Raw genomic sequence first — 25678 nt, forward strand, 5'->3', positions numbered from 1 at the left:
CATTTATTTTCTAAATGAGTTGAATTTTTTTATTTTTTTACACTTATAAATTAATTATCTTGATTAATCTTGATTTTTCGATATCTATTGTACATATAACTCCAATAGAATTTGCTTGCTTGTTAAATGGCGTAAGCATGCATACAATAACCAGCTAGCTATGGTCGATCTAGAGTTTTAGGAAGTCGGTTGTTATATACTATGATATCTTTAGGAAAAATTACTCAAACTACACGTGATCTATGTGGTTTGTTACCATCACGCCCTTCAACTATTATTAATCTGATCATACAACCCCTCGAACTTTGTTAATGATGATCGATCAAATTAAAAGGTCAGAAACGTAATTGCAACAAACGTTAAAGTTCAAGTGTAGTTTTTGTAATTGTCCTACTAACATTTTTCCTTGTCTTTTCAGCAAATTGACAATTGAAATTGTACAAGCTCGTCAAAAGGAATTGAAAAATCAAATACTCAGACATCAATGTTAGATTACAAAAGTCAAGCTTGAAGTGCTATGAACGTTCTAAATCCGCAGATGGTTAAGTTGAGATGTGACCTGAAGATAGAACAAGCATACCTTCATCTGCTTTAGGGGTAAATCACTACATAGAGACGCCATTCTGGTTAAACCTATCTCGGTCAGCTGTTTTGGCAAGCCCCTTTGTTTGGATCCACAAAGGCAATCGCTCAGATGTCTCCCATCCCGGATTGTCAAAGGAATGATATCTAATGTCTAAATGTTCTTATTTCTTACTACTATAATTATAGATGCTCTTAAACAAAAAACTCGATACAATGGTATTGTTGTCGTTCAAAACAGTCGGCACTCGATGCCCCCAACAATAATATAGAGATATAACCAACACTACAGGCATGAAAATTCTCATATCATATATGAAGAAAAAGGTTCTACTTGTGTGACAACATCCTATGAACTGCAATAAGTTGGCATGTTGGATGCATATGGGGGTTATTAAGATTATCATCCTTAATTTACCGCTAACTTGTCGCACAGAGATTGATATGCCACGCTGCAAAGTTTGAACTTCTCCTCCGCCATCACCTAAATTCAAGTACATTGATCAGATTTATGAACACAAAAAGATTTAAGCTTAGCTCAATTAGTTTCCAGTAACCAATGCAATGATGGTTATTCGATTGATATTACGCTAGATTTGCAAGTCGAGGAAGTTATTGTTGAAACCAATGTTATTTCGACTTTTCTAATCGGGGGGGTTTGAGGTGGAGCATGATACTACCTTGGAGGAACCTTGGTGACGATCTGGGTGCCATTTTAGTGCACATGCTCGATACCTGAAATTGAAGGAAAAAAATTTATGAATTGGAAGAGGTAAAAAAATAAGAAGAGATTCAAGAGAAAGCCTGCAAGCAGCTCAAGTCTCGATCACAAGATAAGACAGAATGCTACACCCGTACGAAACAAAGTCTAAGCAATCGAAACGTATGCTCACGCATTTTTAACATCTTGAAGTTTGAGTGGGCCAGATGCTTTTAGTCCAAGAACAAGCCTATGCGACGCCAAATTAGCATCAGAGTCCTCATATTCGTTCGAGGAGTCATCATAATCTTCATCGACCCTATAACGCCAGTTCCAAGATCTTCCATAGTTACTAGAGTAATTTGTTGAGCTCCTCCATTGAGGGTTTTCTTCATTAATAAAAGACCAATAGTAAGACCGGTTTCCACCAAATGCAGATCGGAAAACAGTCTCAATGTCAGGATCATCTTCAGTAAACTCAAAACCTAATGAAGAAGAATTAGGACAAAAGTTTAGTGAAAATTGTTTTCTAAAAGTTGCTCAAGTGTTGCGGTTCATGCCTCAATAATCCTTTTACTTTCACTTGCAGCAAACAATTATGGTTTCCAACTCTGACTTCAGCTTCTTGATGGTAAAAACGAATAAAAAATTTGAATATATACATTAATACTGTTGAAGATATGTAATAAAGAGGTTACTAACTTCTGCCCCAACACCGTGGTCTCTGGTTGGTCCTTTCTCGTTTAGAGCCCCCTTGTGAGTACTGCCTTTTAAACCAAGAAGTGCCTCTGCTCGAGGAAGGGTCATTCGTCTCACCCTCATCCTGCCAACTCTGAAACTCCAAAAGCAATAATATACGGATGATGCGAAAATTCTTTTGAAGAACAGGAGTAAACTTAAAATTTAAAATAATGAGTAGCCAACCATTATGCCACAAAGATCAATCATTCAAGCTAAAAGACTAAAAGAAGCATTGAATGTTTACTTTCAAGCTTGAGAGAGACTAAAACTGATATGAAATTTCATTCGCATTGTTCTTCAAATGAAAAAATTACATCTCTATTTATACTAATTGAAAAGACGCAATGAAAGGACACAACTCTTGGTCCATCTAATCTAAATTCAGCCAACCTCCTTTGAAGTCCATTAAAGAACCTTCTTACGTGAAAATGCATGATTTGAAAGGTACATATGCATTAGAAAAATGAGAACGAATCTGGAATTAGACTAATTAAGCCTCTTTAACGAATAGGTGCCTTATCAAGTTAAAACGAATGCATGTTTTCACCATGAGTAGACGACGCCTTAGTTTGAATTTGAGTTTACTTCCGTTAACTTTGAGAATAAGTTTCTTTTGAAGCTTGATTGAGCCAGTTGGTCACTTATATCCTTATCATGAATTAATAGAATTTTATGAACCCTACATAAAGGAAAATGTCGTTTTCCTCCCGGTAATTGTAAATGGGACCCTATCTCCTATGAACAAAGTATTGAAAGCTGATTTCAATGAAGAAGTAGATAATGGAAAAAAATTGAGCAGTGAAGTTAACAGGCAACTAATGCAACCTGAAAGAGGAATTCGGCATAGGCATTGACATTGCGCAGCAACGTTTGTTTTGCATTAATCCTTCTAAAACTCTTCGTGTAATGGTTGCATCTCTGCGGAAAAGTGTACACATATCAGTACAACGTATAGAATTAAGAGGTTTATTGAAAGGAGTATTCATTTTGATTAACTAGTTAGCGGCCAGGTTACTATATCACAAGAATAAAGGGAAAAGAAGATGAAAATGTTGATCCACAGCTATAGGAGTTAAGAGTGCAAAGCTTCAATCAAAGAATGTACAAAGGCATACAAAAAACCCCAAAGTTAATTACAAAAAAAGGGCATCATTCTAAGAGAATGACACCAAGCTGGTAATTACAAAAACTCAATTAACTGATGTCTAGAAAGATAAATTAAATCTAACCATTGAAAGATTGACAGTGATGCAGTGCTAACCCCAAAGAAAATTCGGGATTCGTTTTCAGTGAGAAAAAGAAATGAAACGACAATTTACAAAAAAAAAAAAAAAAACAGGCATTCTAAGTTCTGTTGCAAATGTTCGGTCTTTCTTTAGAATTCTGTTTTCTTACCTTTGAAACCCTTTCCTTGATAACTGAATGAGAAATTTTTTTTCTCATTTTGTAAAGGAGACGAGCTTTCATTACGAATGACGAAGTTACAGAGAAGAGCCCAATTAGGGAGCAAACCAAAAAAATTGATAAAAATTGCAAGATGTTGCTCTAGGACGAGAATACCTAAAATGAGGCGTTGTGTTGAAATGAGCCCCGCACCACACCCCCTCGAAGGCCCTCTGAACAACATATCATCTTGTTTCTCTACTAATGAAAAGGGAATTTTACAGAAATCTACCTAAAGAGTGTTCGTGAGCTAGTTATGGCTTACAGAAATCTAACTAATAAGTCCTTACATTTAACTCGTTCATAAAGTGTTGATGAGCTAGAATTGGGAGTTGGTGATTGAATGCTACGGGGAGCTGGAGGCCGTATAAAGGTATTTCTGATTATTTATGTAATCTGACTTTTCAAGCGTTTGTGTTGCTCTAAGATTTAGAAATGGTTCTAGCAAACCAATTGTTGCAGCTTCTGAAAGCCTCCTACCCAACTAAAACTAAAACCATTTCGACCTAGATTCACCAAGTTCTCCATAAAACAAAAACAAAAGATCCCAGCTCAGTATATGCAAAATCTGCAGTTTCGCATCAGATAAGATAGATAAAAGACCAAAATACACTAATTTGAACAACGTAACATACGTATTCCTTGCAAAAATTTGGTCTCCTCCGCAATATTGTTATGCAGATAAAGCAATCATCACAGACCATACGAGATTAAGAACCGCATACATGCATCAGAAAAGAAACTCACAGAGTCCCAATGATTGCGTCTTTTGCGATCGAGGACAGGCGTAGAGTGAAAGAAAGCAGTTCTCAACCCAAAACAATCGGATTTGGGATTTAGGAGCACCGTTTTGATGCCGCCGCTGTTCATCATGTGGAAACCAATCGATTAAAACCCGAAAATGAGGCTCCACAAAGCAGGAAGAACAGTGATGGAGGCTGGTGCTGAATGAATTGAACTCTTTTTGCTCCGACCAACAACAGCGACTGCGGGCATGGGGTAGGGGTGGGTTCGAGCTCAAAGTTAAATCCCAAAATATTTACAGCACTTCAAAAATAGTGTAATTTTTACGTCATTGAAAAATTACATTTAATATATTTTTTAACTCTGTATATATTTTAAATATGAATTAGACCATTGATATTCTTCTCAAATATGGTCAGGTTACTTATTCCTCGTTTCTAAGAGTGAAAACTATTTTCATATACCAATATGAGTCATTTCAGCATAATTTGATCACACTCACATCATTCTTAAAAAAATTCTTAGGAGGTCACCTAACATAAAATTACTCAAATAGTCACACTAATCTATAAAATTTGAGCTATTTTTCAATTTTTTAAGTCTATTTTAATTATTCTATTTTTAAGATTGCTCTCATTTAGATATAGTGTCAGTTCTCATTTATATAAATATTTTAAAAAAATAAAATTCATGGCCTCTTGTTTTTAAAGATAATAATAATAAATAAATAAAAAAAGATAGAAATGACAAGTTATTGTTTTTTCGCTTTCTTAATTAACAAATAAGGGCATATGTGAATTTACTAAAAAAACAACGACAATATAGGAGTTCGTTTGAGTGTATTTTTAAATATTAATTTCAATTTTATAAGGTAAAAGAATTAATTGTTTTTTTTTTATACTAAATTTTTTTTTGAAAGAAATAAAAATCAAGATTAAGTTGAGTTATAAACATTAGTGTATAATACATTTATAATTAAAATAATAGTAAAAATATGTATTTAGCTATAATAATAATTTCTATACATAAAAAAATTATATTTTGATATTGAATTAATTTGTAAAAGTGAGCCATTTTTCGAAAAATAAATGAAAATTTATAATTACTTATTGAAAGAATATTAAGAAATGTAATTAAAAGTGTAAATTCCGAATTTAGGCGTGGTCAACGAAAGGTGGGGATCGTCGGGTTAGAAGGGCAAAACGGTCCAGGGGAAGGCGAAGACCGAAAAGTTAGACAGCTGGATCCAAGAGAAAGTGACGCGTGCAAGGAGACCGTAGATCAGAGATTCCAAATAGACGGTCAGGATTTGCGGAAAGGTAATGATGGGAGTTCGTTTGCTTTTTTGAATTCCTTTTTAAAAACAAGAAAGCGAGGGAGAGGGGCGGGTAGTTTCTTTCTCTCTCGAGACTCTGTTCATTGCCATTGCCATTGCCATTGCCACTGCCACCACCTTTCTACAGTTTCAAGAGCTCGAAGCTTTCCTGATTTCAAAGGTATCACCTATCGATCATTTCTTACATTTTCTTTTGGTTTTTGATTTTAGATTTTGATTTTCTCCCAGGAGGATATTGTCTGAATCCCGAGACGCAACTGTTTCATCTTGTCTTCGTGTTATTGTATGTTGTTTTGCTTTGATGGTCACTCTTGTTTTTTTCTTTCTGCGTTGTGTTTGGATTGGAATTTCTCTTTATTGTTTTGGAAATGCCGGTGGATTCTCTGATTAATACCAGCTCTAAAATGATGATTGAGCCCAAACTTTGCGGTGATTCGTATATTGTCTTGTCTGTTTTTATTTTTGTTTTTCATTGGATTTAGATTGGATTTTTTTTTGTTATTTTGGAAATGTCGATGGATCTGTGCTTAATGTCAGCTCAGAAATGATGATCGAGCAAAATATTTGCGGTGATACGTTTGTTGTATGTTGTTTTGTGACGATCATGTCTGTTTTTACATCCGCATTGTGTTTAGATCTGATTCATTTATTTATTAATTTGGGCAACGCTGATTCTGTGATTCGTATCAGCTCAGATACGAGTATCGAGCAACGTTTGTGTCGTTATCGTTTATTGTACGTTGAATTGTATTAATCACGTCTATTTTTATTTTTCTTCTCGTTACTGGTAAATGCTGGTGGATTCTGTGATTAATATCAGCTCAGATATGATGATCGAGCAAAATTTCTGCGGCGATTCATTTATTGTATGTTGAATTGTATGATGAATTGTGTTAATCATGTCCTTTTTATTTCCGTATTGTGTTTAGATTTGATTTTTAGTTATTTAGAAAATGCTGTTGGGATTATTTGATTAATAGCAGCTCACGAACGACGATGTGTCATGGTTTACATTTCTTTGGTTTATTTTTTTCTTCTGCGGTTGTCTAGAATTGGATCGGGAGTTGAAAATTTGCAACCAAAATTTCGTGTTTGTTTTAGCATTTTATTGTGGGAAATCTCGTTTGGAAATGAATCTTTATTTTCATATAGGAGTTTGATCTGGCTGATGATCAGTAATTTTTATCTGAATTATAGCAATAACTTGTGATTTTCTTCTGCAGATTATAGACAATGGCAGATTCCGAGGATATTCAGCCTCTCGTCTGTGATAACGGAACAGGGATGGTCAAGGTATTGATACGAAGTCCATGAACCTCCCGTTGCAGTTTCACCATGTTTTAGACTTTTTGTTCTGTAATGGGTTCTTCCATTACCAAACAATCGCCTTTTCTTACTATTGTTACCATGTAAAGCTTAAAATTGCTGATACTATCTGTAGGCTGGATTTGCTGGAGATGATGCTCCAAGGGCTGTATTCCCTAGCATTGTCGGTCGACCCAGGCACACGGGTGTTATGGTTGGTATGGGCCAAAAGGATGCCTATGTTGGTGATGAGGCTCAATCGAAGAGGGGTATTTTGACTTTAAAATACCCAATTGAGCATGGTATTGTTAGCAATTGGGATGATATGGAGAAAATTTGGCATCACACTTTCTACAACGAGCTTCGAGTTGCTCCAGAAGAACATCCAGTTCTGCTCACAGAAGCACCCTTGAATCCCAAGGCCAATAGAGAGAAAATGACCCAAATAATGTTTGAGACCTTCAACACCCCCGCTATGTATGTTGCTATCCAGGCCGTCCTCTCCCTTTATGCCAGTGGTCGCACAACCGGTAAGCAGATCTATTGCCTTTTTCTATCTGTTTTGTATTTTTGTCTCTCTTTTATTAAGGAAATGGATGAAAACTAAAGATGTTTATAAAAAAAAAAAAATCGACTTTGTATAGTTTTCTGATTCAGTTTACGGTTTACCTTCTTAACATGTTCAGTTGATGTAAAAGGCTCCTTCTATCAAAATATATGTATTCTTGATATCTTCTATAGTTGAGCAATTATGTTACTTGATATTTATTGTGAAATGAAAATGAAAATTGTATGGCGCCTTACTTTTTGTGCTCATGTATGTATATTGTGGGTTGTTTGAAGGGATCGTTATGGATTCTGGTGATGGTGTCAGCCACACAGTACCAATCTACGAAGGGTATGCTCTCCCACATGCCATCCTCCGTCTAGACTTGGCTGGCCGTGATCTCACAGATGGTCTAATGAAAATCTTAACTGAACGTGGTTACTCTTTCACCACATCCGCGGAGCGTGAAATTGTTAGAGATATGAAGGAGAAATTAGCTTACATAGCCCTGGATTACGAGCAAGAGCTGGAGACATCAAAAACCAGCTCTTCCGTGGAGAAGAGCTATGAACTACCAGATGGACAGGTGATCACCATTGGTGCTGAAAGATTCCGATGCCCTGAAGTCCTCTTCCAGCCATCCATGATTGGGATGGAAGCAGCTGGTATTCATGAAACCACATACAATTCTATCATGAAATGTGATGTCGATATCAGAAAGGATCTCTATGGCAATATCGTCCTCAGTGGTGGTTCCACCATGTTTACTGGCATTGCTGACAGGATGAGCAAGGAGATCACTGCATTGGCTCCTAGTAGCATGAAGATCAAAGTGGTAGCACCACCTGAACGAAAGTACAGTGTCTGGATTGGAGGCTCCATTTTAGCTTCCCTCAGCACTTTCCAACAGGTAAAACATTATTTATACATCTAAAATGTGTTCATATCTACTTGGAGATTCAAACATTTAATTGCTCTAGATGATCATCGATCGAAACTCGACTTAACACAATCTTTCCTCATCCAATGCAGATGTGGATCGCTAAGGCGGAGTATGATGAATCCGGGCCATCAATTGTCCACAGGAAATGCTTCTGATTTATTGAAGCTGAAGGTGGAAAGGGTACTTATACTATATTACACGTTATTCAACTGATGGAAGAGCTTTCTATCAAGTGGTTGCTTATTTCCCTTTTTCGAAATTTTGTCTTCCTTTTTTCGGTTCTCACCATTCTTTGTTTCTTATGGTTATTTCATTCTGCGTTGTTCTTCCCCTCTTTTGTTTCGCTGCTGGAACATTGAACATGGAAGCAAGCCAATAGCATCCAAGGTTCGATTTTTTTACGGGTACTGTTTTCTTGTAGATTTGGATTCTGATTGAGTTGGAAATTTTTTAAAGAACTTATGATGTCAAAGACTTATTTTTGTAACTCACTTTTAAAAATGGTCTAAATTGAAAAGAGTCCATGAAATTGCCGGTCGAACATTGTTGTGTATCGTCGTTGTCAGCCTCCCCATGTAAAAATCTCTCCGTCGTCAGCCTCCCCATGTAAAAATCTCTCCGTCCAGCCTCCCCATGTAAAAATTTCTCCATAGCAGGCATGACGAATTTTCAGAGAGGTTTCCACACCATCGTAATGGAAACCTATCCACCATATTCTTAAGGGAAACCTCTCTCTAGCGAGTTTAAAAATCTTGAAGAGGAACTCGAATTAAAAACTTGAAAGAAAAAGCTGAAAGAGAACGGTGGATTTAAGCTGTTACAATGTCTTAACCAGCTACAAATCGAACTGTCAGAAATTTATTCGAAGCTTATCCCGAAAGCCAATAAATTTATTCAAACTTCTGAAGCAGAAAAGCTCCAGGTTCAATTCAAAATGAATCCCCAGCCATTTGATATTATAGTTATGGTCATAGAATGAGCAAATCTGAAAGCACTGACAAAAAAAAAAACCCTCAAATTTTCTGCATAAAAGGAATTTGAGCAAAAGAAGACAGAAGATGCTTGATAAAACGAACCAAATGTTTCAAAAACTCCCAAATCCAAATCCAAATCCAATGCAACTAATAGCTGCTGCTAAACGAGTGTTCTATAATCAGACTCAGACTCATCATCCTTTTAACTTCACCCAACAGATCTTCCATTCTCATCGATGCCTTGAAGAATGTTGAAATTCGATGGTCCAACCGTGTCGGTGAACCCACGAATGGATAATTCTGGTACATGTGCCTTCTTCCCTTGCAATTCGTTGTCCAGAAATATGACAACAACTGTGATATCGTCGTGAAAGAATCGTCGTATCCCTTTTTCGAGCTTCTTCAGATCATCATATCTCATCTCCCTCTTCCTTGCAGCCTCGGTTAATGCTGTTTTGACAAGTCTTTTTGCGATTCCCTGATTTTGTAGAAAACGAAAATGCGATTCGATTATTGCTATGAAACTATACACATGAAAGTTATGTACTAGAGAACGTAATGTACCGCTCGTGGGTTTTTATACACAATCTCGACAGCTTGTTGATTCGATAGTTGCTCCCAAAGACCATCAGATGCAAATATGAGAAACTTGTCATGAGGTTGTAGAACTCTTGTGCTTAATGATGGTTCGGCAGTAAGAACAGGTCGTCGAAGAGGCTCGGCAAGGTGGAACCGTGGAAAGGATGGATCGAGAGAGAATTCCGACCTTTTCAAATACGCATCACCTATTGATCTGGAAACCTGATACGCCCATCGACGTGAGAGCATGATATTAACTCAATTTTCAAAACATTGGTTCACACAATGATTGAAAACCAAATCAAGAACACAAACACATGAAGGGACACAACAGAAATCCACTCCTAAGTTGTCCTGTTTTAGCAACAACTGGTTTGTAAATTTTAAGGTACTCCTAAAACCTTTTTACATGTCCAACAATATACAGAGAAAAGCCAGGACAGACATGTAAGTTCAGACCACATAGAAGCGTTTGTAGCATCTATATTATATACGTTTTTGGTAATATGATACCTGAATTATGCCTTTTATACGCCAGACTCCGTGCTTCATAACGACAATATGTGAGTCATCGGGATGCAAGGACCGGAGTTCTTGTCGAACCTCCTCAATACTTGCATTGTGATCCTTTGTCAACTGTTCTGCAACTATCTTATTAGCTTTACCTAAAGAACCGATGACAGCCCGGGAATCACCAACGTTACCGATGAACAATGTACCTCTCCAGATAACTCCGACCAGGCAACAAGATCCCATTGCTGCAATTGTCGGTTTGATACCCCAAGACCGACGAACAAGGGTAAGAAACCCTTCCTCAGTAGCAGAAAATGCATTCCGGACGGTGTCTTCGGTTATGGTTCCATGTTCTTGAGCAAGCCCTATGGTCCAAAGCATAAAATACTATTATTAGTACAACAAAAAAATTATACAAGCATTTAGAACAGAACTAATCCAATGTAAAGATATGGAGAGACATAGTTTTGAGTTCTAACAATTGACCAAACAATCCCGCACCCATGAACAGCCCAAGCCCACCGCTAGCAAATATTGTCCTCTTTGGGCTTCACTTTCGAGCTTCCCCTTAAGGTTTTTAAAACGTGTCTGCTAAGAGAGGTTTCCACACCCTTATAAAAAATGTTTCGTTCTCCTCTCCAATCAATGTGGGATCTCATAATCCATCCCCCTTCGGGACCCATTGTCCTTGTTGGCACACCGCCTCGTGTCCACCCCCTGGGCTTAACCTCTTCACAGGCACATCGCCCGGTGCCTGACTCTGATACCATTTGTTCACAGGCACATCACCCAGAGCCTGACTCTAATACCATTTGTAACAGCCAAAGCCCACCACTTAGATATTGTCCTTTTTTAGCTTCCCTTTTCGGGCTTCCCCTAAAGTTTTTAAAACGTATCTTCTATGGAGAGGCCCACACCCTTATAAACAATGTTTCGTTTTCCTCCCCAATCGATATGGGATCTCACAATCTACCCCCTTCAGGATCCAGCGTCTTTGTTGGCTCACCGTCTCGTATCCACCCCCTTCAGGGCGAGCTTCTTTACTGACACATCACCCTGATCTATCTCTCATACCATTTGTAACAGCTCAAACCCAAGCCCACCGATAGCAGATATTGTCCTCTTTGCGCTTTTCCTTTCGGGCTTACCCTCAAAGTTTTTAAAATGCATCTACTAGAGAGAGGTTTCCACATCCTTACAAAGAATGTTTCGTTCTCCTCTCCAACCGAGATAGAATCTCACATAAAGAGTGGAGCTCAAATCATCAACAGATTACACAAAGTCAATCTCCAATAGAACAGGAATCCCAAACAACAATCCATGGAAAAAGAAACTGCATGTCACAGACTACAGATTTCAGAATCAAACACAAGAATCCAAAAAAATTCAGAAGAAGTTCAAGAAGATCAAAAGGAAGAAGAAGAACAAGAAGAAGATCAACCAAACACAATCAAAAGAGTTCAACAAAACGAGAAGGCAAAGAGACAACCCTTGAACACTCACTCATTAAATTCCTGAAAAGATGATCACAGATAAAGCGAGAAGCATCAGCGCCACCATGGCCATCATAAACGCCGACAAAAGTGGCATCACGGCCAGCCTCAACCTGACTATTATCCTCAATTACCTCATTCGCTTGAACCACAGCAAAAGAAAACTCCCCATAAGAATGCTTTTCAAGCTCTCTGCTCCACAACAAAGAGTCCTCTAACGAACAATCTTCATCATCATCCTTGTTCATACGGGCATACCGCCTCACTGGTTTCCAACAAGCCGACGCCATCCTTGCCAGCCACGAAAACATCCCTCATTTCCCTCTGCAACAAAGCCCCAGTACCCACTTTCTCACAGAGGGATCGATTAAACAACAACGATTTCAATTGGGTATTTCAGAAAACAGAAATTGAGGGAAACCCCTGCAGAATCGAAGAGAAAAGTGCGAAGAAGAGAAATGGCGATGACCCAGATTAGTAAATTGCGGTTTGAAGTAGGAGAGTGAAAAGATTTAGAGAAATTGGAAGCAATGCTTGAAGAAAGAACTAAAATGGAAGAAGAATAGTAAAGGAAAGTCAATTAAATGGGTTATTGAGAAACATACCAAGAGATAACTTGCAATTGAACAGTGGCTCTCTGGTTTTTCTAGAGAGAGAGAGAGCAGAAGACTGCCCGTTTCCAGAGAGAGAAAGTGAAACAGAAAGGCAAATGAAGAAAAGAGAAAGCATTTTGCACTGAACGGCCTCTGTAACAACAAAAGAAGGGAAGGGGAAAGTTGACGAAGCACGTGTAAGCGAGTAGCGACAAAAAAAAAAAAAAAAAAAAAAAAAAAAATTTTTTTTTTTTTTTTTTNAAAAAAAAAAAAAAAAAAAAAAAAAAAAAAAAAACTTTTTTTTGTATATAATTTCTCTCATATTTGGTTTAAAATTTAAATGAAGTTTCTATTATTAACTTACAAATTTTTACTCTCTTTACCCAATTTAGAGCGGGTTAAAATGACGAATTTACCCCTCGGGTTGATCTTATATTCCATCTTAAAATTAGACGTCTACAACATTTAATAAAATTTTAGAAGTTCGACTTTAAAAGAAAAATTGGGTATTTAATTTGTGTGACTCTATATCATTAACCAAGAGATTAAAGTTTGATTTTTTTTTACCCGAGGTATCTTTTAACTCTAAAAAAAAATAGTGGAAAATGTATATTTAATCTATAAATTTTAAAATATAATTATTTAATTTTTCCATTATTTTATTTATAATAAATAAATCCAAGCTCACGTATGCATGTATTTAAGGAGATGAATATTAATGTCAAAATAATTACAAAAATAAAAACAATAATTTGGTTTAGAATTAAAAACTAAAATGAGTCATTAAACAAAACAGTTTAGTATTAAAAATATGTTTTAAAATTTAGTTTTGTGATAAAAAAAAAAAAGAAATATAATTAAAAACTAAAATAAATCATTACACGTCGGCCACTGAAAACCCCTTCGCAGCGGACAGTCTAGGAGTTGACTATTTGTAACACTGCTTTCATTTTTTATTTTATTTTTTAAAAAATCATTAAAAAATACTTATTAGGTATACATAAAATATGTGACATTATATTATATTATCCTTCCTAATATCATATTAACTAAATTAAATCTTTTATAAAAAGAAAAATAAATTAAATTATCAAATTTTCCCTTTTTAAATGCATGTCCTTTTCTAATTTTTTTACGCTATTTCATTGAAATCATCCAAATGTCACAAATGTTTCTCTAAATTGAAAGTTTTCATGATTCAGACACCGAAAAAGAAATTGTATGATATAGATAGTAACTTTCAATTCTTTTAAACTCTTTTTAACTATCGTCTCATTAAGATGTGGACTCGATTTATTCGTGTACCTCTCCTTTAATTGAGCGTCACTCCCTAACATACCGTTTAATGAACGGGTCGTGGGTTTTGTTTGCAAAGACGGTGAGAAATGAGAGAGGGACATGTGGAAGGTAAAGAGTGAGAAAGTTTAGAAATATGGGTGGATGTAGTTTTCTTGAATTTAGTAGAAAGAAAAAGGGGAGAAGGAGCATGTGACTTGTGAAGAAAGAAGAGGAAGAAGAGATTTCTTTTTGCCTTTATGGGTTTGGGTTCACAAGCCTGTGATTTTAGCTCACCACTTCATCTGCCCTTATCTACTCTCTTTTATCTCTCAATCTAATTCAAATTATTGCTATAAATATATATGTTTAGGTGAGCCGTGTTAGTTTATGGAGACTACGACCGAGTTATACATCGTAAATTTATATATGGTAAATGACATATTTAGTAAACAAGTATATATGTAGATTAAATTAGAAGTCATCAATATAAACTTCTAGCCAATTTTCTTCTCTTCTTTGTGTTCATCTAGATCTAGTGTGTGAGTTGAAAATAAGGTAAAAAGGCTCGACAAAGCACAAACTCACCTAGTCGGCCTGATGAAGGGTGCCCCCAGTTCGTGAAATTCCAAAGCAGTTCGGTTTCGTCCATGCTCCACCCATATCACACCTAAAAACGTCAGGATCCTTTAAATTTAATGTAAGATCCAACAACACTAATAATTATTTATATCAGGAAGTTTTCAGCGCAAAAATAGAAAGTATGTGAAGTTTTATGGCACATACAAATCTGAGCCCAACAATGCCAGCCAAATTCAGACACTCGTCATTCTAGAATTCCTATACTGTTGGGGAGGGCCTACCAAAGCCAGCTAGTATGTTTGGAGCATGGCCAGTCTCACTCACCCATCACCACTTTCTCTTGATTTGCTCTCTCCAAGGTGATTCTCCCCCCCAAAAAAATGTTTACGGTTGAGAAAATGGAGATGATCCTGCATTTCACTAGATTTTTCATTAGAGGGCACATTACTTTATGAATCCTCATTTTCTTAGAAGCAGGTAAATTTTTGATTCTCAGCCCTTGCAAAAGCGACTTAAAAAAGATGACACTAGATTTTTCACCTCTTTAACGTTTCTGTGTCATAATGATTTGTAATAGCCCAAGCTCACTAGCAGATATTATCCTTTTTTACTTTGCCTTTCAAGCTTTCTCTCGAGATTTTTAAAACGCATCTGCTTGGGAGAAATGTTTTGTTCTCCTCCTCAACTGATATGGGATCTCACAATCCACCTCACTTCAGGCCCTAGCGTCCTTGTTGACACTCGTTCCCTTCTCCAATCGATGTGGAACCATCCAATCTACCCCCCTTCGGAGCCCAGCGTCTTTGCTGGCACACCGCCTTGTGTCCACCTCCCTTCGGAGCTCAGCCGCACATCGCTCAATGTCTGGCTCTAATACCATTTGTAACCGCCAAAGCCCACCATCCTTTCATGCTTTCTCTCAAGGTTTTTAAAACACATCTGCTAGGGAGAAGTTCCGACACCCTTATAAAGAATATTTCGTTCTCCCTCAACCGATGTGGGATCGCACGTCATCATATGAATTCAGTCCCAAAACTCAGAGCATGGCAATCAAGATTTCTCAAGTTAAGCTGCAAAAGGGAGGAGGAGAACGTTATCTTTAGAATGAATCGCAGTTGAGATCAGTAAACCACATTGCTATGGAAGATATGGGGCCATAGATTAAAACCGAAAAAGAAAAAACCATAGCCTTTCTCTACTTCAATGAAGTTGCCAAGAGATTTGATTGCATGAACATTAAAAGTTCAACAAACAAATGGATACCACTTTTTTTAGCACAGCAACTTAGTGCCGCAGCTATGTCATTAATGAGATTAATGTACATTAATCTTATCACTGCTTCAGACAACTAATGTATGAGCAAAGAATTGTTTTGAAAACAAAAGATTCTGCCACCACCAAAATAGGATTTAAACCAAAATAATAGCATAGTCTCAGTCTCTCTAATGCTACGTCTAAGAGGCTTGTGTTAGATTTCATGTATTTTTCCCCTCAGCTTTTACAAGTAAACCATTGGGAAAGATAAATAGTAATTCTCTTCACAATCAACATGCTTTGATTTTTGACAGCTGATAAAACATTGATATAAAATGTTTCAAGTCAATAGCAATATAACGACTCAGATCCACCGCTAGCAGATATTATCCTCTTTGAGCTTTCCCTTTCGGGCTTTTCCTCAAGGCTTTAAAACGCGTCTGCTAGGGAAAGGTTTTCACACCCTTATAAAGAATGATTTGTTCTCCTCCCCAACCAATGTGGGACATCACAAGCCATGACAAGGGATAGCGGTTAAAAAGAATAAATATTGGGTAAAGTTGATCTCTGTACGATCCCATAACACCAAAATAAAAACAAATGAAAAAATAAAGAGTCATGTAAATGGTGGTTGACATATTTGTTTTAAGTATTACCTCCTTTGGAAACTCATCCAGAATGGTAGGTTTAAGTTTCAGGTTCCAACAATGACACTTCCTTGCCTTCCTCCAATCCCGGTACAGTACAAACTTCAAGACATTGTTTTCAAGACAAATTTTCACCTAATCCATAAAACACATTCTTCATGAAATTGCTTCTAAGTTCTACTTGGATAATGAATAAAAGCACAATGCTTAAACAGTTGCAACTTACATGCAAGATGAATAACTGAAAAGCTATTCAAAGTAAGGATTGGTCCAATTACATCCTAAATTGAGTTCAACCAAAACAATAAACACTAAACTTTTGAATTAACTGGGTGGAGATTTGAACCTCTGATATTTTGGTCAAGTATATATGTTATAACTAGTGGAGTGATGCTCACGTTTGCAAGTTCTGAATATTCTAAGATACCAGCACTCACCAAAAGGAAAAAGGAAATAAACAGATTAAAGGACTATAAAGCCAAGAATTATGATGTATTCATGGGTCGCAGAACAAAATCAATTTCCACCCAAACTTCTCATGGTATCAAACAGCTAATGAAATGAAAAGGGAAAACAAATACCAGGTAAATGAGGTTTCCAGTTAGAGACAAGTGAACTGAGTATCGTTTTCATCAAGTGGAGTCGAGCAAAGTAAATGTGACTGTATTACTGGCCCTTGTACGGTTCATCCTACATCAAAACACAAATATCGGGGAGATTTCTCCCAGTTCCGCCATTTTTCCAGCCTTCTCGATCAACGTTTACTCAAAAAGTGAAGCAAATGAAATGAGCAAATAGCGAAGGAAAATTCTTCGCAATTCCAAAGTAGCCAAGCTGGGCGAAGAAAAATGTCGTGAAATCCAAAATCCTTTTGAGGAAATGAACAGCGATCTAAGAAATAGAAGAGGCAAAGAGGTACCGATAGATCATAGGGACATTGCTTGCGCTGGAGAATCTTCTGTGAGTCGATTTCCATGGCGAGGAAGAGAACGAACAGAGCACAAGAATTTTACTCTTCGAATCTCAATTGGTGAGGAGGTTATTGTTCTGCTGCTTATAAATTGGCGCAATTTTCAGCCATTTTAATTGTCTAATAAAAATATAGATCACAGCGTATAAAATTAATATTACAAAAATTAATTAGAAAAATCTTTGTTTTATTTCTTTTTTCCTTTTCTGAGAAAAGAAACAAATAAACTATTTTAATATATATATATATATAATCTGCAGAGAGACGCGGGTTCGGCAATTCATTGGCCCAGGCGACGCTCTCCGTTGGAGAAATAAGGCCGCAGATTTCTCTCCCATCGCCTCACTCCTCCTCCTCTACACTCTTCTCTTCCTGCAGTCTCTTCGATTCGCCCCGTCGTTCACCGTCGGTTTCTCCCAACTGCGCAGCTTCCTTGGGGTTTGACTCCGGGCTGCATTCCACTGGACGCAGACGGATTTGTATAGCTATGGTTCAGCAGGCAGCTCAAGGAGCTCCGGTGATTTATGCTAAGGAGATGGAGAGACTCTCTGCTAAAGAATCGCTGCTGTTGCCTGTGAGTATCGGTGTTTGAGTTTCTTCATGTTTTAAAGTATTGTTGATTTGTTTCGCTTCAACTATCGCGATGGTAGTAGAGCATAGTATAGACTGAAAATTATGTATGCATATCGATGATTTTTTTTTGATGTTCATGTTCCTTTATTCCGTGAAGTATACATTTCGTAGTGAAAATTGAAAACATGCTTGATTTAATCGTGTCTTATTGTCGAGAAGCTACTTTGTGTCAATTTGAATCTAACCTAGTATGTAGTTTGACCTTTTCCGCTAAATACTACTAAGAAACTTGTAACATTTTTCCTGGAACTGAGAAAGTTGGTTGAAGATTTGAATTAAGAATGGCTCCGATATCAATTTGTGATGGTTGGCCGCGAAGAGATTTAATCTCAAGTTAGAAAAAGAGAAATCAAATAACTCACTCATAACCAAGGTTTTGCAAGAATAGAAAATAGAGAGACTGAGACAAAAAGTTTAATTGGTATGCATTCTGGTGAGGATATCCCACACACAATAAGAACAAAAGCAATTTTGTTTATTTCCCGAAGAGAAATTAGCAGAGCGATGAGCAAGAAGATGATCCCCCCTTACATCCTTCTTATAAATAGTAAAGGTATCGTCAACTGACGCAAAATTGTTTCAACAAAAAATAGTTAGTATTCTGTTTAAACTGAGGGGAAAAGAACAAGCGAAACTGCCACATTCCTGAACGAGATAGTTGGAAGAAACGCATCCTCTCCTTGCATCCGTTATCTTCTCAATTATTTCTTATGGTCTAACGTTTCGTAGGTTTGAATTTTTTCAATAGAATGTGTGTCTACCTGCTCTTCTTGTTGGTTCGAGACATCATAATGTTTGAACTCGAGAAGTCGAGCGGAATGGGAGACTGGCCCAATCTGTTAGCTACCTTTCCAGAACATCTGTTAGTCTTTATTCTCTAGTTTGAAACTCATGCAAGTTTTATGTGTACAAATTTATGCACTCCGTCGAGTGCAACTGATCGTGATATGTGAATTTGTGGCTGCTGTTTGTTGAACGAAGTGGTCTTCAGTATTTAGTGAATTATATTGGTTTAATCAGAATTATATTGCTTTAATAGTTGATTGCAAGTTTTTTATCCAGATAACTACTCATCAACCCATACCATAAAGACCACTCCATTGACACAAATTTCAAGTATATAAGTAGACCTATCAAACAAATGTGTATCTTTATTTCAAAGTTTTGTGTATATCAAAAAGTTATCAAATATGAGTGTATATTTCTATCAAAATTTTGTGTATATCAATATTCAATCAATTATGGATATTATCAATAGGTCATCTGACTCGAGGTTTGGATGATGGAGTAGAAAGAATTTTGATGGCATTTTAATATGAAATGCAGTTGAAATTGATTAATATAGAGGAAGAGAAATGACAATTACTGTTGAAATCTTAGAACGTGGGTACAAAAATCGTAGGCTGAAATCAGATACAAAAATGATGTTGAAAAATACAAATATAATTTATAGAAGTTAAATAATTATCTAGTGAAATTCTAAACATTTTGTTTTTATTTTTTAAATTCAAAAGCAGAAGTGTAGGATGAGATGTGATGTAAGGAAAATAGTAAATGTGAAGCACATGGGTATGGGGTCCACAAATGGTTGAATATTCATTTCATTCTGCAATTTAAATAAAGACTATTCTTAGCTGCCGACAAAAGTCTGGCAGTCAACACATTATATTTATATATTTATTTATTTATAATGTGTGGATAATTTGTTTGGATAATTTGTTTGTGCTTGAAATATTAAAAGAAAAGAAAAAAGAAAAAAAAGGATTCAGTCCACTATAAGAAGAAGAAGAAGAAAAGAAGAAGAAGAAGAAGAAGAAGAAGAAGAAGAAATCTCACTCAATCTTGTTGGAATCCTTGCAATGGCGGAGTCAATTCTATTCAATGTTGCAGCCTCCCTTGTTACCAAAATTGGGCTCTCCTGCTATCACTGAGTTTCAATTGTTTTGGAGTTTTCATGATGATCTTGACAAACTCAAGCAAACTATTTTAGATATGGAAGCTGTGCTTCATGATGCAGAGAAGCAACAGTCCAATAGTCATGCAGTGAAGAATTGGATGTCGGTGACTTGATTGACGAGTATACTTATGAAACCTTGAGGCTGCAAGTTATGGCTGATGGAAAAAGATGGAGCAAAGAGGTACGTAAAGTTTTCTCTTTACCTCGTCAGATTGAATTCCGATTTCAAATGAGTCACAAAATTAAAGACATTAGAGAGAAACTGAAAGCTTTTGATGATGATAAAAATCAATTTCATTTATGTGAGTGTATGATAAATACTTGAGATGATGAGCTGAGGAAGTCTTTTATATGTGATGATGATGTGGTGGGAAGAGATCACGACAGGAAAGCAATTATAGATCTTCTCCTGAATATAGATCCTAATGCCAAGGACAATGTTCCAATGATTGCCATAGTTGGAATGGGAGGATTAGGAAAGACTGCACTTGCTCAATCTGTCTAAACATTTTGAGTTGAAACTATGGGTGTGTATTTCTAACGATTTTGATGTAAAAGTTATTGTTGAAAAGATTCTAGAGTCGACAGGAAAGAAACCTGAGATTCTTCAAATGGATTTGTTGCAAAGTGAATTTGGAAAGTCACTTCACTCCATGGCCGGAAAGGACTCACCACCTCCCCTCTTTGCAATATTTGAATAGTTTGGAGTGCCCCAAATTGGAGGAGAGGAAAAGGAGAAGATTGGCCAAAAATTTCTCATATTCCCCGTGTAACCATTGGATAACTTTGAAGAGTAGAAAAACTTATTCAGTCTTCAAGGGTAGGCATTATAAGGTATGCAAAGTCATTATTTTTATATTTCCTTGAAGAATTAATCATGCACTCATTTCAATGGATGTTTGTACAACCATTATTATTATTATTATTATTACAGCATATTCTGATGCAACACACCAAGGGGAGGATTATTATTACCTCCAAAATTGTTCATCTCTCAAAATTCACTCTTATGAATCTTCATGGGAGAAAGAAAATGAGAACCATCATGTGTTGCTTTAGAGGAACAAGTTCTTGGGTATTTATTGTTCCATTTCGAAGTTAATTTTCTCTCTTCTGTTTCTATTATATTGTTATTATTTCTACCCATTAATTTGTAATTTGTAGTTTTAATTCTCCAAACTTGTTTAATCAATTGGTAATATCCTGAACCATTTGTTCATCTCCCTCTCTCCTTCTCATCATTGAAAAATTTAAAACAAAAATATTATTTGTTTGAATTTAGATCAATAAATAACAGGGCACATCCAGATAGAAGAGCTTTTACCGTTAGCCAAATAGTGTAAGGAGATCATCAACGATGAGTTTCCTTGTTTTGCTATTTGTTTTTGGTTTTTATTCGTGTGTTCTTCATTATATTATATCATAGAGGCTAATCTTCCCATAACTTATTTCATTATATTAACTCACATTACAAAGCAAACCAAACAAGAAAACTTGACCGACCTAACGCAAGGGGTGGCTTTTTAAAAGTTACTGCACACAAGGAGTTCTTTCTGGAGTAGCAGAAGCAGGATAGAGAAAAGGGCTGAAAAGTCTTCCGGAAACAGATTACAACTTGTTCCTATACCAGAAAACGCCTCTATTCTTCTCATCTTCATCAGGTTCCACGTAAATGCACTCTTTCGCCTCTCTCCACATTGCTTTAACAACTGGAGTTCCATCGAAGTGATAGTACTGACCCAAAATTGGCTTAATTGCCTTGGTTGCTTCCATCGCGTGGTAATGTGGCATTGTGGAGACCAAATGATGGGTCACATGAGTGTCAGTGATGTTGTGGAATACCTTGTTCAAGAGGCCATAGTCTCTGTCTACTGTCGCCAAAGCGCCTCTCAGCCAGTCCCATTCTGAGGAATCGTAATGCGGCAATGCCGGGTGAGTGTGTTGGAGGAATGTGATTAGGACAAGGAACCCGTTTACTATCAGCAATGGCACTCCGTAAACACAGACCACCCAGGTGAGGCCTTTGGCCAGAACAAGGCGGTAGAGTCCGTAGGTGATGGCCAGCAGCCCAGCATCAGAGATGAATATCTGCAACCGCTCCCGGTTGGAGTAGATGGGGCTGTATGGGTCGTAGTGGCAGGCCAAACGGTTGTAGGGTCGGCCGGAGACATTGAAGGCCAAGTAGAGAGGCCAGCCTAGGACGACTTGGATAGTGAGTGTGAAGACACGGCCAAGCGGGTTGTTGAGGTATGTGGAGTACCATTTGATAGCGGATTTCTGTTTAGGGACAAAGACTTCATCTCGCTCAAGAGAACCGGTGTTGGAATGGTGTCTGCGGTGGCTGTACTTCCAAGAGAAGTAAGGGACCAGGAGGGCAGAGTGTAGGATAAGGCCAACAGTGTCATCGAGCCACTGGTAATCACTGAAAGCGTGGTGGCCACACTCGTGGGCAATGACCCATACGCCAGTCAGGACGCAGCCTTGGGCAACCCAGTATAAAGCCCAGGCGGGATAAAACAAGAGGCTAGAGAGGTTTTGGAAGTAAGTGGTTGCAATGTAAAAGAAGATCGAAGCTAAGGTAAGATCATAAACGACATAAGAGAATGAGCGGAGAACAGAACGCTGAAAGCAATGTGGGGGAATGGCTTTTTTGAGCTCACCAAGGGTGAATGATGGTTTTGTGGATGGAACTCGCTTCAAGTGGTCAGAATCTTCCTTCTTGAGGGATGAAGGAGAGGACATTCGACCTCCAGCACCCATTTTTTCTAGGATATTGTCTTGGAACAAGCTTATAAAGGAAAAAAAGGAGATCGAAAATTTGCATCATTAAACAGCTAACCGTAAGACTTCACAATAGTCCCACAATCACTTTCATGAAATGCTAGTGGTAAATCATTAATGAGACAAGAGAACAGTTCGTGCATGCAAATCTCTGTATTCAGAAAAACAATTTAGCCTCTACTAACAAATCTTGTAGACTCCGGATGTTAAAATTTCATTGGACAATTAAATTTAACTATGCTAGACAAATTGCACTTTCACATGGCAAGGGTTATAGACAGCAAGATGCCTTCATTTGATAAAAGTCAAAACACCAGGCCCACATGTACCACTTAAAAATTTTGTAAATGCATGAATTCACTGCGAACCTAATAATTCAACGTACAGCCATCAGAAAATTAGAGGGGGCAACGTAAGAAAAGAACCGAAGGAGAAGGGGTGGCAATACAAAGAAAACCAACTTGCCAAGACACTTCGCCCCAAACTCGAGGCGGAAAAGGAAGTCCTTTATCATCCAGTTCATCCACAAGACAGATTGGCAAGTTTCTAAAAAACGCCCAGAGCGATTAGGTCCGCTGTCAACTTCACATTTACGTCGTATGAATGAATGGCTGTGTATTGATTATTTTACAAATTTTTTAAAGAACATCTGCTTATCATGAAACTAATTTAAATTGATGTTCATGTTTAGAGATTAATTCCAACTCTCTGATGCCGTAAGCCGTGGGGTTATTCTATTTCTATTCAGCCTACAGTATGAATAGAAATATCCAGGTAATCAGCTTCAATGAGAAATCCAATACTCTGTTTATACGTACCGTACCTGAAAGAAACCCAATACGACCTTCTTTCAGGTAGGGCCTCAAGGAAGGATCTCTAATTGGGAAAAGGACATTCACAATTTCTTCTCTTGAAGAGAGAAGAAAAAAACTTCCCGAAAGTTGAAAATGAGATATCACGGATCAATAATCTGATGCGCAAATCTGTACAAAGAAGAAACACGAAGTTTCCAATTTGCTCATAAATCGACAAATCTTCAGCATCACAAGCTTCCAATGTAATAGCGTATCCATTACAGGAAAGAGCCAAATCCAGATATCCAGATCGAAACCACGTGATTTCAGATCTTCCAAGGGAAAAAGTAAGTTAAATCCAACAGACTAACTCTCAACCGTCCTAAATCTCAGCGTCCATTTCATCACTATGCACAATCTCCGCGAGAACCTAAAATCTAAACTACTTAAGCACTGTAGACACTATAACCTTCGTTCAGTACAAAATCAAAATCAAAATCACACAACATCTTGATGGCGATAATCTAAATGTCAACACAGATCTACACATCACCACACACCTTAACAAAGTCCACATTGTCCGATATCAAAACAAGAGAAAGAGAATCAAGAATCCAAAAGGAAAAAGGCAAATAAAAGCAGTAATAAAACAAACAAAATGCTGAAGGAAACGATACCTGAAAGAGAAGAAAAGGAGCAGAGCTTGAGAGAGCTCCGCACTCTCCGCTTTCGCCGCCTTCAGCTCGCCGGCAACGAAGCCTTAATGTTCCTTTCTACTCCAATTAAAAAATATATATATTTATAAGATTTTTGCATAAACAAAATTATTTAAGATAATGTTTTTTTCTTGCTTTAATATTTTTAAAAACCTAAATAAATCTAAAATAAATAAATTTAAAACAACAATGGCACGTGTGGCTGTGGCCTGTGGGGTCGGTCTCTCTCATTGGTTGCTTCTCTTGCGTCGGCGGCTTTCTCTCTGCCACTGTTCGTAAAAAGAATGGCCTGCGATCTCCACCGTCCGATCGAGAGGGGCGTTTGTTTGCGACATTTTAGACGGTGAAGATCGTGCCTGGACGGCTCGGAAATATCTCACGGGGTCGGCAATTTTAGGTTTATACCAATCTTTTATTAAATAATTATATTGGGATTTTTTAGATTTTTTTATTTATTTATTTTTGGTTGAGACTAATTTTATTCTTTTAAAAAAAACTCGGTAAATGTCATGAATTTTCGTAAAAAAAAAAAAAAAACAATTTTATAGAAATTGAGATTGAAATATAAAAAATCGTATGACAGCGTAGTACGTGGCGGAGCGCGGGGAGCTTTGTAGTACTTCCAATTGACACACATGTCCCAAAACCGCCACGTCATAGAAATATAACATGACGAAGCTAAACCCTCGATCACTCGCCACGCGTGCTCCACGTGGCGTCATGAATTTGACACGGGACCCCGAAGCATAATCGTTCCGAACTGTATTTAAGAGTCGCCGTTAATCCCGTTTGTCAAACGTCAGTGTTTACTACACGAAATATTTGAGGGAAAAAAATAGAAAAGAAAAGAGTGGGAAAATGCAGTCGGGAAAGAACGCGGCGGAGTCGGTGAAAGAATCGGCCGCCAACGTGGGGGCCTCTGCGAGGGCTGGCATGGAAAAGACCAAAGCCACGGCTCAAGAAAAGGTTCTTAATTTTCTGTTTTTTTTTTAATTATATTATTAATAATTAGCTGAATGATTTCGAGTCTAATCTCTATTTTATTCCAAATTTTGAGCTATTGAGAAACTATTTAATTCAATTTAACTAATAATTAAAGAGAAGTAAATGCATGCACCAGGTGGACAAAATGCGGGCCCACGATCCATTGGAGAAGGACATGGCCAGCGAAAGGAAAGAGGAGCGGCTTCACGGGGCGGAGCTCGACAAGCAACAGGCGCGTGCAGAACACGCGGCAGAGAGGCAGGCCGCTTCGAAGACCGGAGCGCACACCGGTCTGACCACCGGAACCGGAACCCGCGCCTATGACCCGACCGTGGGCGGCACCGACCGTTGAAGCGTGCGGTCTTTTCAGATTATAATAATAGCTTGCGTTGTGTTTTAATGTTGGTAATTAATAGTTTGGTGGAACTTCGTGTACGGTTTATTGTGAAATAAATAAATATTTTCATTTTAATGATTATTCTTTTCGTTTAAAATTTTTCAAGGAATTTTAATTTTTTTTTTCCATTTTTGGAACTTCATAGCTTCGCAATACTTAATGGCACTGAAATTATAATTTATTATTATTTAATTT

General features: G+C 37.3%; 6 protein-coding genes and 2 long non-coding RNA genes across 12 annotated transcripts; 4 read left to right on the top strand and 4 right to left on the bottom strand.

Moving 5' to 3' along the window:
- Positions 1–445: 445 nt before the first annotated feature.
- Positions 446–4471, bottom strand: LOC111470107. Its single transcript, XM_023115591.1, has 6 exons — positions 4214–4471; positions 2849–2941; positions 1985–2114; positions 1476–1767; positions 1263–1317; positions 446–1066 (listed from the first exon to the last, which is right to left on the bottom strand). Exons 1-6 carry the CDS (start codon positions 4337–4339, stop codon positions 992–994), a joined length of 771 nt encoding a protein of 256 aa, XP_022971359.1. The 5' UTR covers positions 4340–4471; the 3' UTR covers positions 446–991.
- A 1140-nt stretch (positions 4472–5611) lies between these two features.
- On the top strand, positions 5612–8748 carry LOC111470106 (actin-97-like). Of its 2 annotated transcripts, none has more exons than XM_023115589.1 (5): positions 5612–5706; positions 6770–6839; positions 6988–7381; positions 7695–8308; positions 8431–8748. In XM_023115589.1, exons 2-5 carry the CDS (start codon positions 6780–6782, stop codon positions 8494–8496), a joined length of 1134 nt encoding a protein of 377 aa, XP_022971357.1. In that variant the 5' UTR covers positions 5612–5706; positions 6770–6779; the 3' UTR covers positions 8497–8748. The 2 variants fall into 2 exon arrangements, with proteins under 2 accessions (XP_022971357.1, XP_022971358.1); XM_023115590.1 differs by lacking the exon at positions 5612–5706 and adding an exon at positions 5809–5829.
- A 465-nt stretch (positions 8749–9213) lies between these two features.
- On the bottom strand, positions 9214–13042 carry LOC111470191 (probable protein phosphatase 2C 68). 2 transcript variants are annotated; one of them, XM_023115722.1, is made up of 5 exons: positions 13032–13042; positions 11911–12323; positions 10408–10772; positions 9880–10116; positions 9214–9793 (listed from the first exon to the last, which is right to left on the bottom strand). In XM_023115722.1, the coding sequence occupies exons 2-5, from the start codon at positions 12209–12211 to the stop codon at positions 9524–9526; spliced, it is 1173 nt and encodes a 390-aa protein (XP_022971490.1). In that variant the 5' UTR covers positions 12212–12323; positions 13032–13042; the 3' UTR covers positions 9214–9523. The 2 variants fall into 2 exon arrangements, with proteins under 2 accessions (XP_022971490.1, XP_022971489.1); XM_023115721.1 differs by lacking the exon at positions 13032–13042 and adding an exon at positions 12506–12638.
- A 1234-nt stretch (positions 13043–14276) lies between these two features.
- LOC111470267 lies at positions 14277–17286 on the bottom strand. Of its 2 annotated transcripts, none has more exons than XR_002715004.1 (4): positions 17171–17286; positions 16833–16941; positions 16261–16386; positions 14277–15420 (listed from the first exon to the last, which is right to left on the bottom strand). It is a non-coding gene; the product is annotated as an uncharacterized LOC111470267 (long non-coding RNA). The 2 variants fall into 2 exon arrangements; XR_002715005.1 differs by having other exon boundaries at positions 16833–17085.
- Positions 17110–19026, top strand: LOC111470266. Its single transcript, XM_023115823.1, has 2 exons — positions 17110–17281; positions 17482–19026. The coding sequence occupies exons 1-2, from the start codon at positions 17131–17133 to the stop codon at positions 17811–17813; spliced, it is 483 nt and encodes a 160-aa protein (XP_022971591.1). The 5' UTR covers positions 17110–17130; the 3' UTR covers positions 17814–19026.
- A 592-nt stretch (positions 19027–19618) lies between these two features.
- Positions 19619–21085, top strand: LOC111470180. Its single transcript, XR_002714991.1, has 2 exons — positions 19619–20645; positions 20746–21085. It is a non-coding gene; the product is annotated as an uncharacterized LOC111470180 (long non-coding RNA).
- Positions 21086–21246: 161 nt separating this feature from the next.
- Positions 21247–24212, bottom strand: LOC111470178 (delta(12)-fatty-acid desaturase FAD2-like). 2 transcript variants are annotated; one of them, XM_023115703.1, is made up of 2 exons: positions 24064–24212; positions 21247–22599 (listed from the first exon to the last, which is right to left on the bottom strand). In XM_023115703.1, exon 2 carries the CDS (start codon positions 22569–22571, stop codon positions 21420–21422), a length of 1152 nt encoding a protein of 383 aa, XP_022971471.1. In that variant the 5' UTR covers positions 22572–22599; positions 24064–24212; the 3' UTR covers positions 21247–21419. The 2 variants fall into 2 exon arrangements, with proteins under 2 accessions (XP_022971471.1, XP_022971470.1); XM_023115702.1 differs by having other exon boundaries at positions 21247–22589; positions 24064–24196.
- Positions 24213–24902: 690 nt separating this feature from the next.
- On the top strand, positions 24903–25559 carry LOC111470154 (11 kDa late embryogenesis abundant protein-like). Its single transcript, XM_023115659.1, has 2 exons — positions 24903–25068; positions 25223–25559. Exons 1-2 carry the CDS (start codon positions 24961–24963, stop codon positions 25436–25438), a joined length of 324 nt encoding a protein of 107 aa, XP_022971427.1. The 5' UTR covers positions 24903–24960; the 3' UTR covers positions 25439–25559.
- Positions 25560–25678: the final 119 nt, after the last annotated feature.

The sequence above is a fragment of the Cucurbita maxima genome, unplaced genomic scaffold (assembly GCF_002738345.1).
Source record: "Cucurbita maxima cultivar Rimu unplaced genomic scaffold, Cmax_1.0 Cma_Scf00043, whole genome shotgun sequence".
NCBI classification, from domain to species: domain Eukaryota; kingdom Viridiplantae; phylum Streptophyta; class Magnoliopsida; order Cucurbitales; family Cucurbitaceae; genus Cucurbita; species Cucurbita maxima.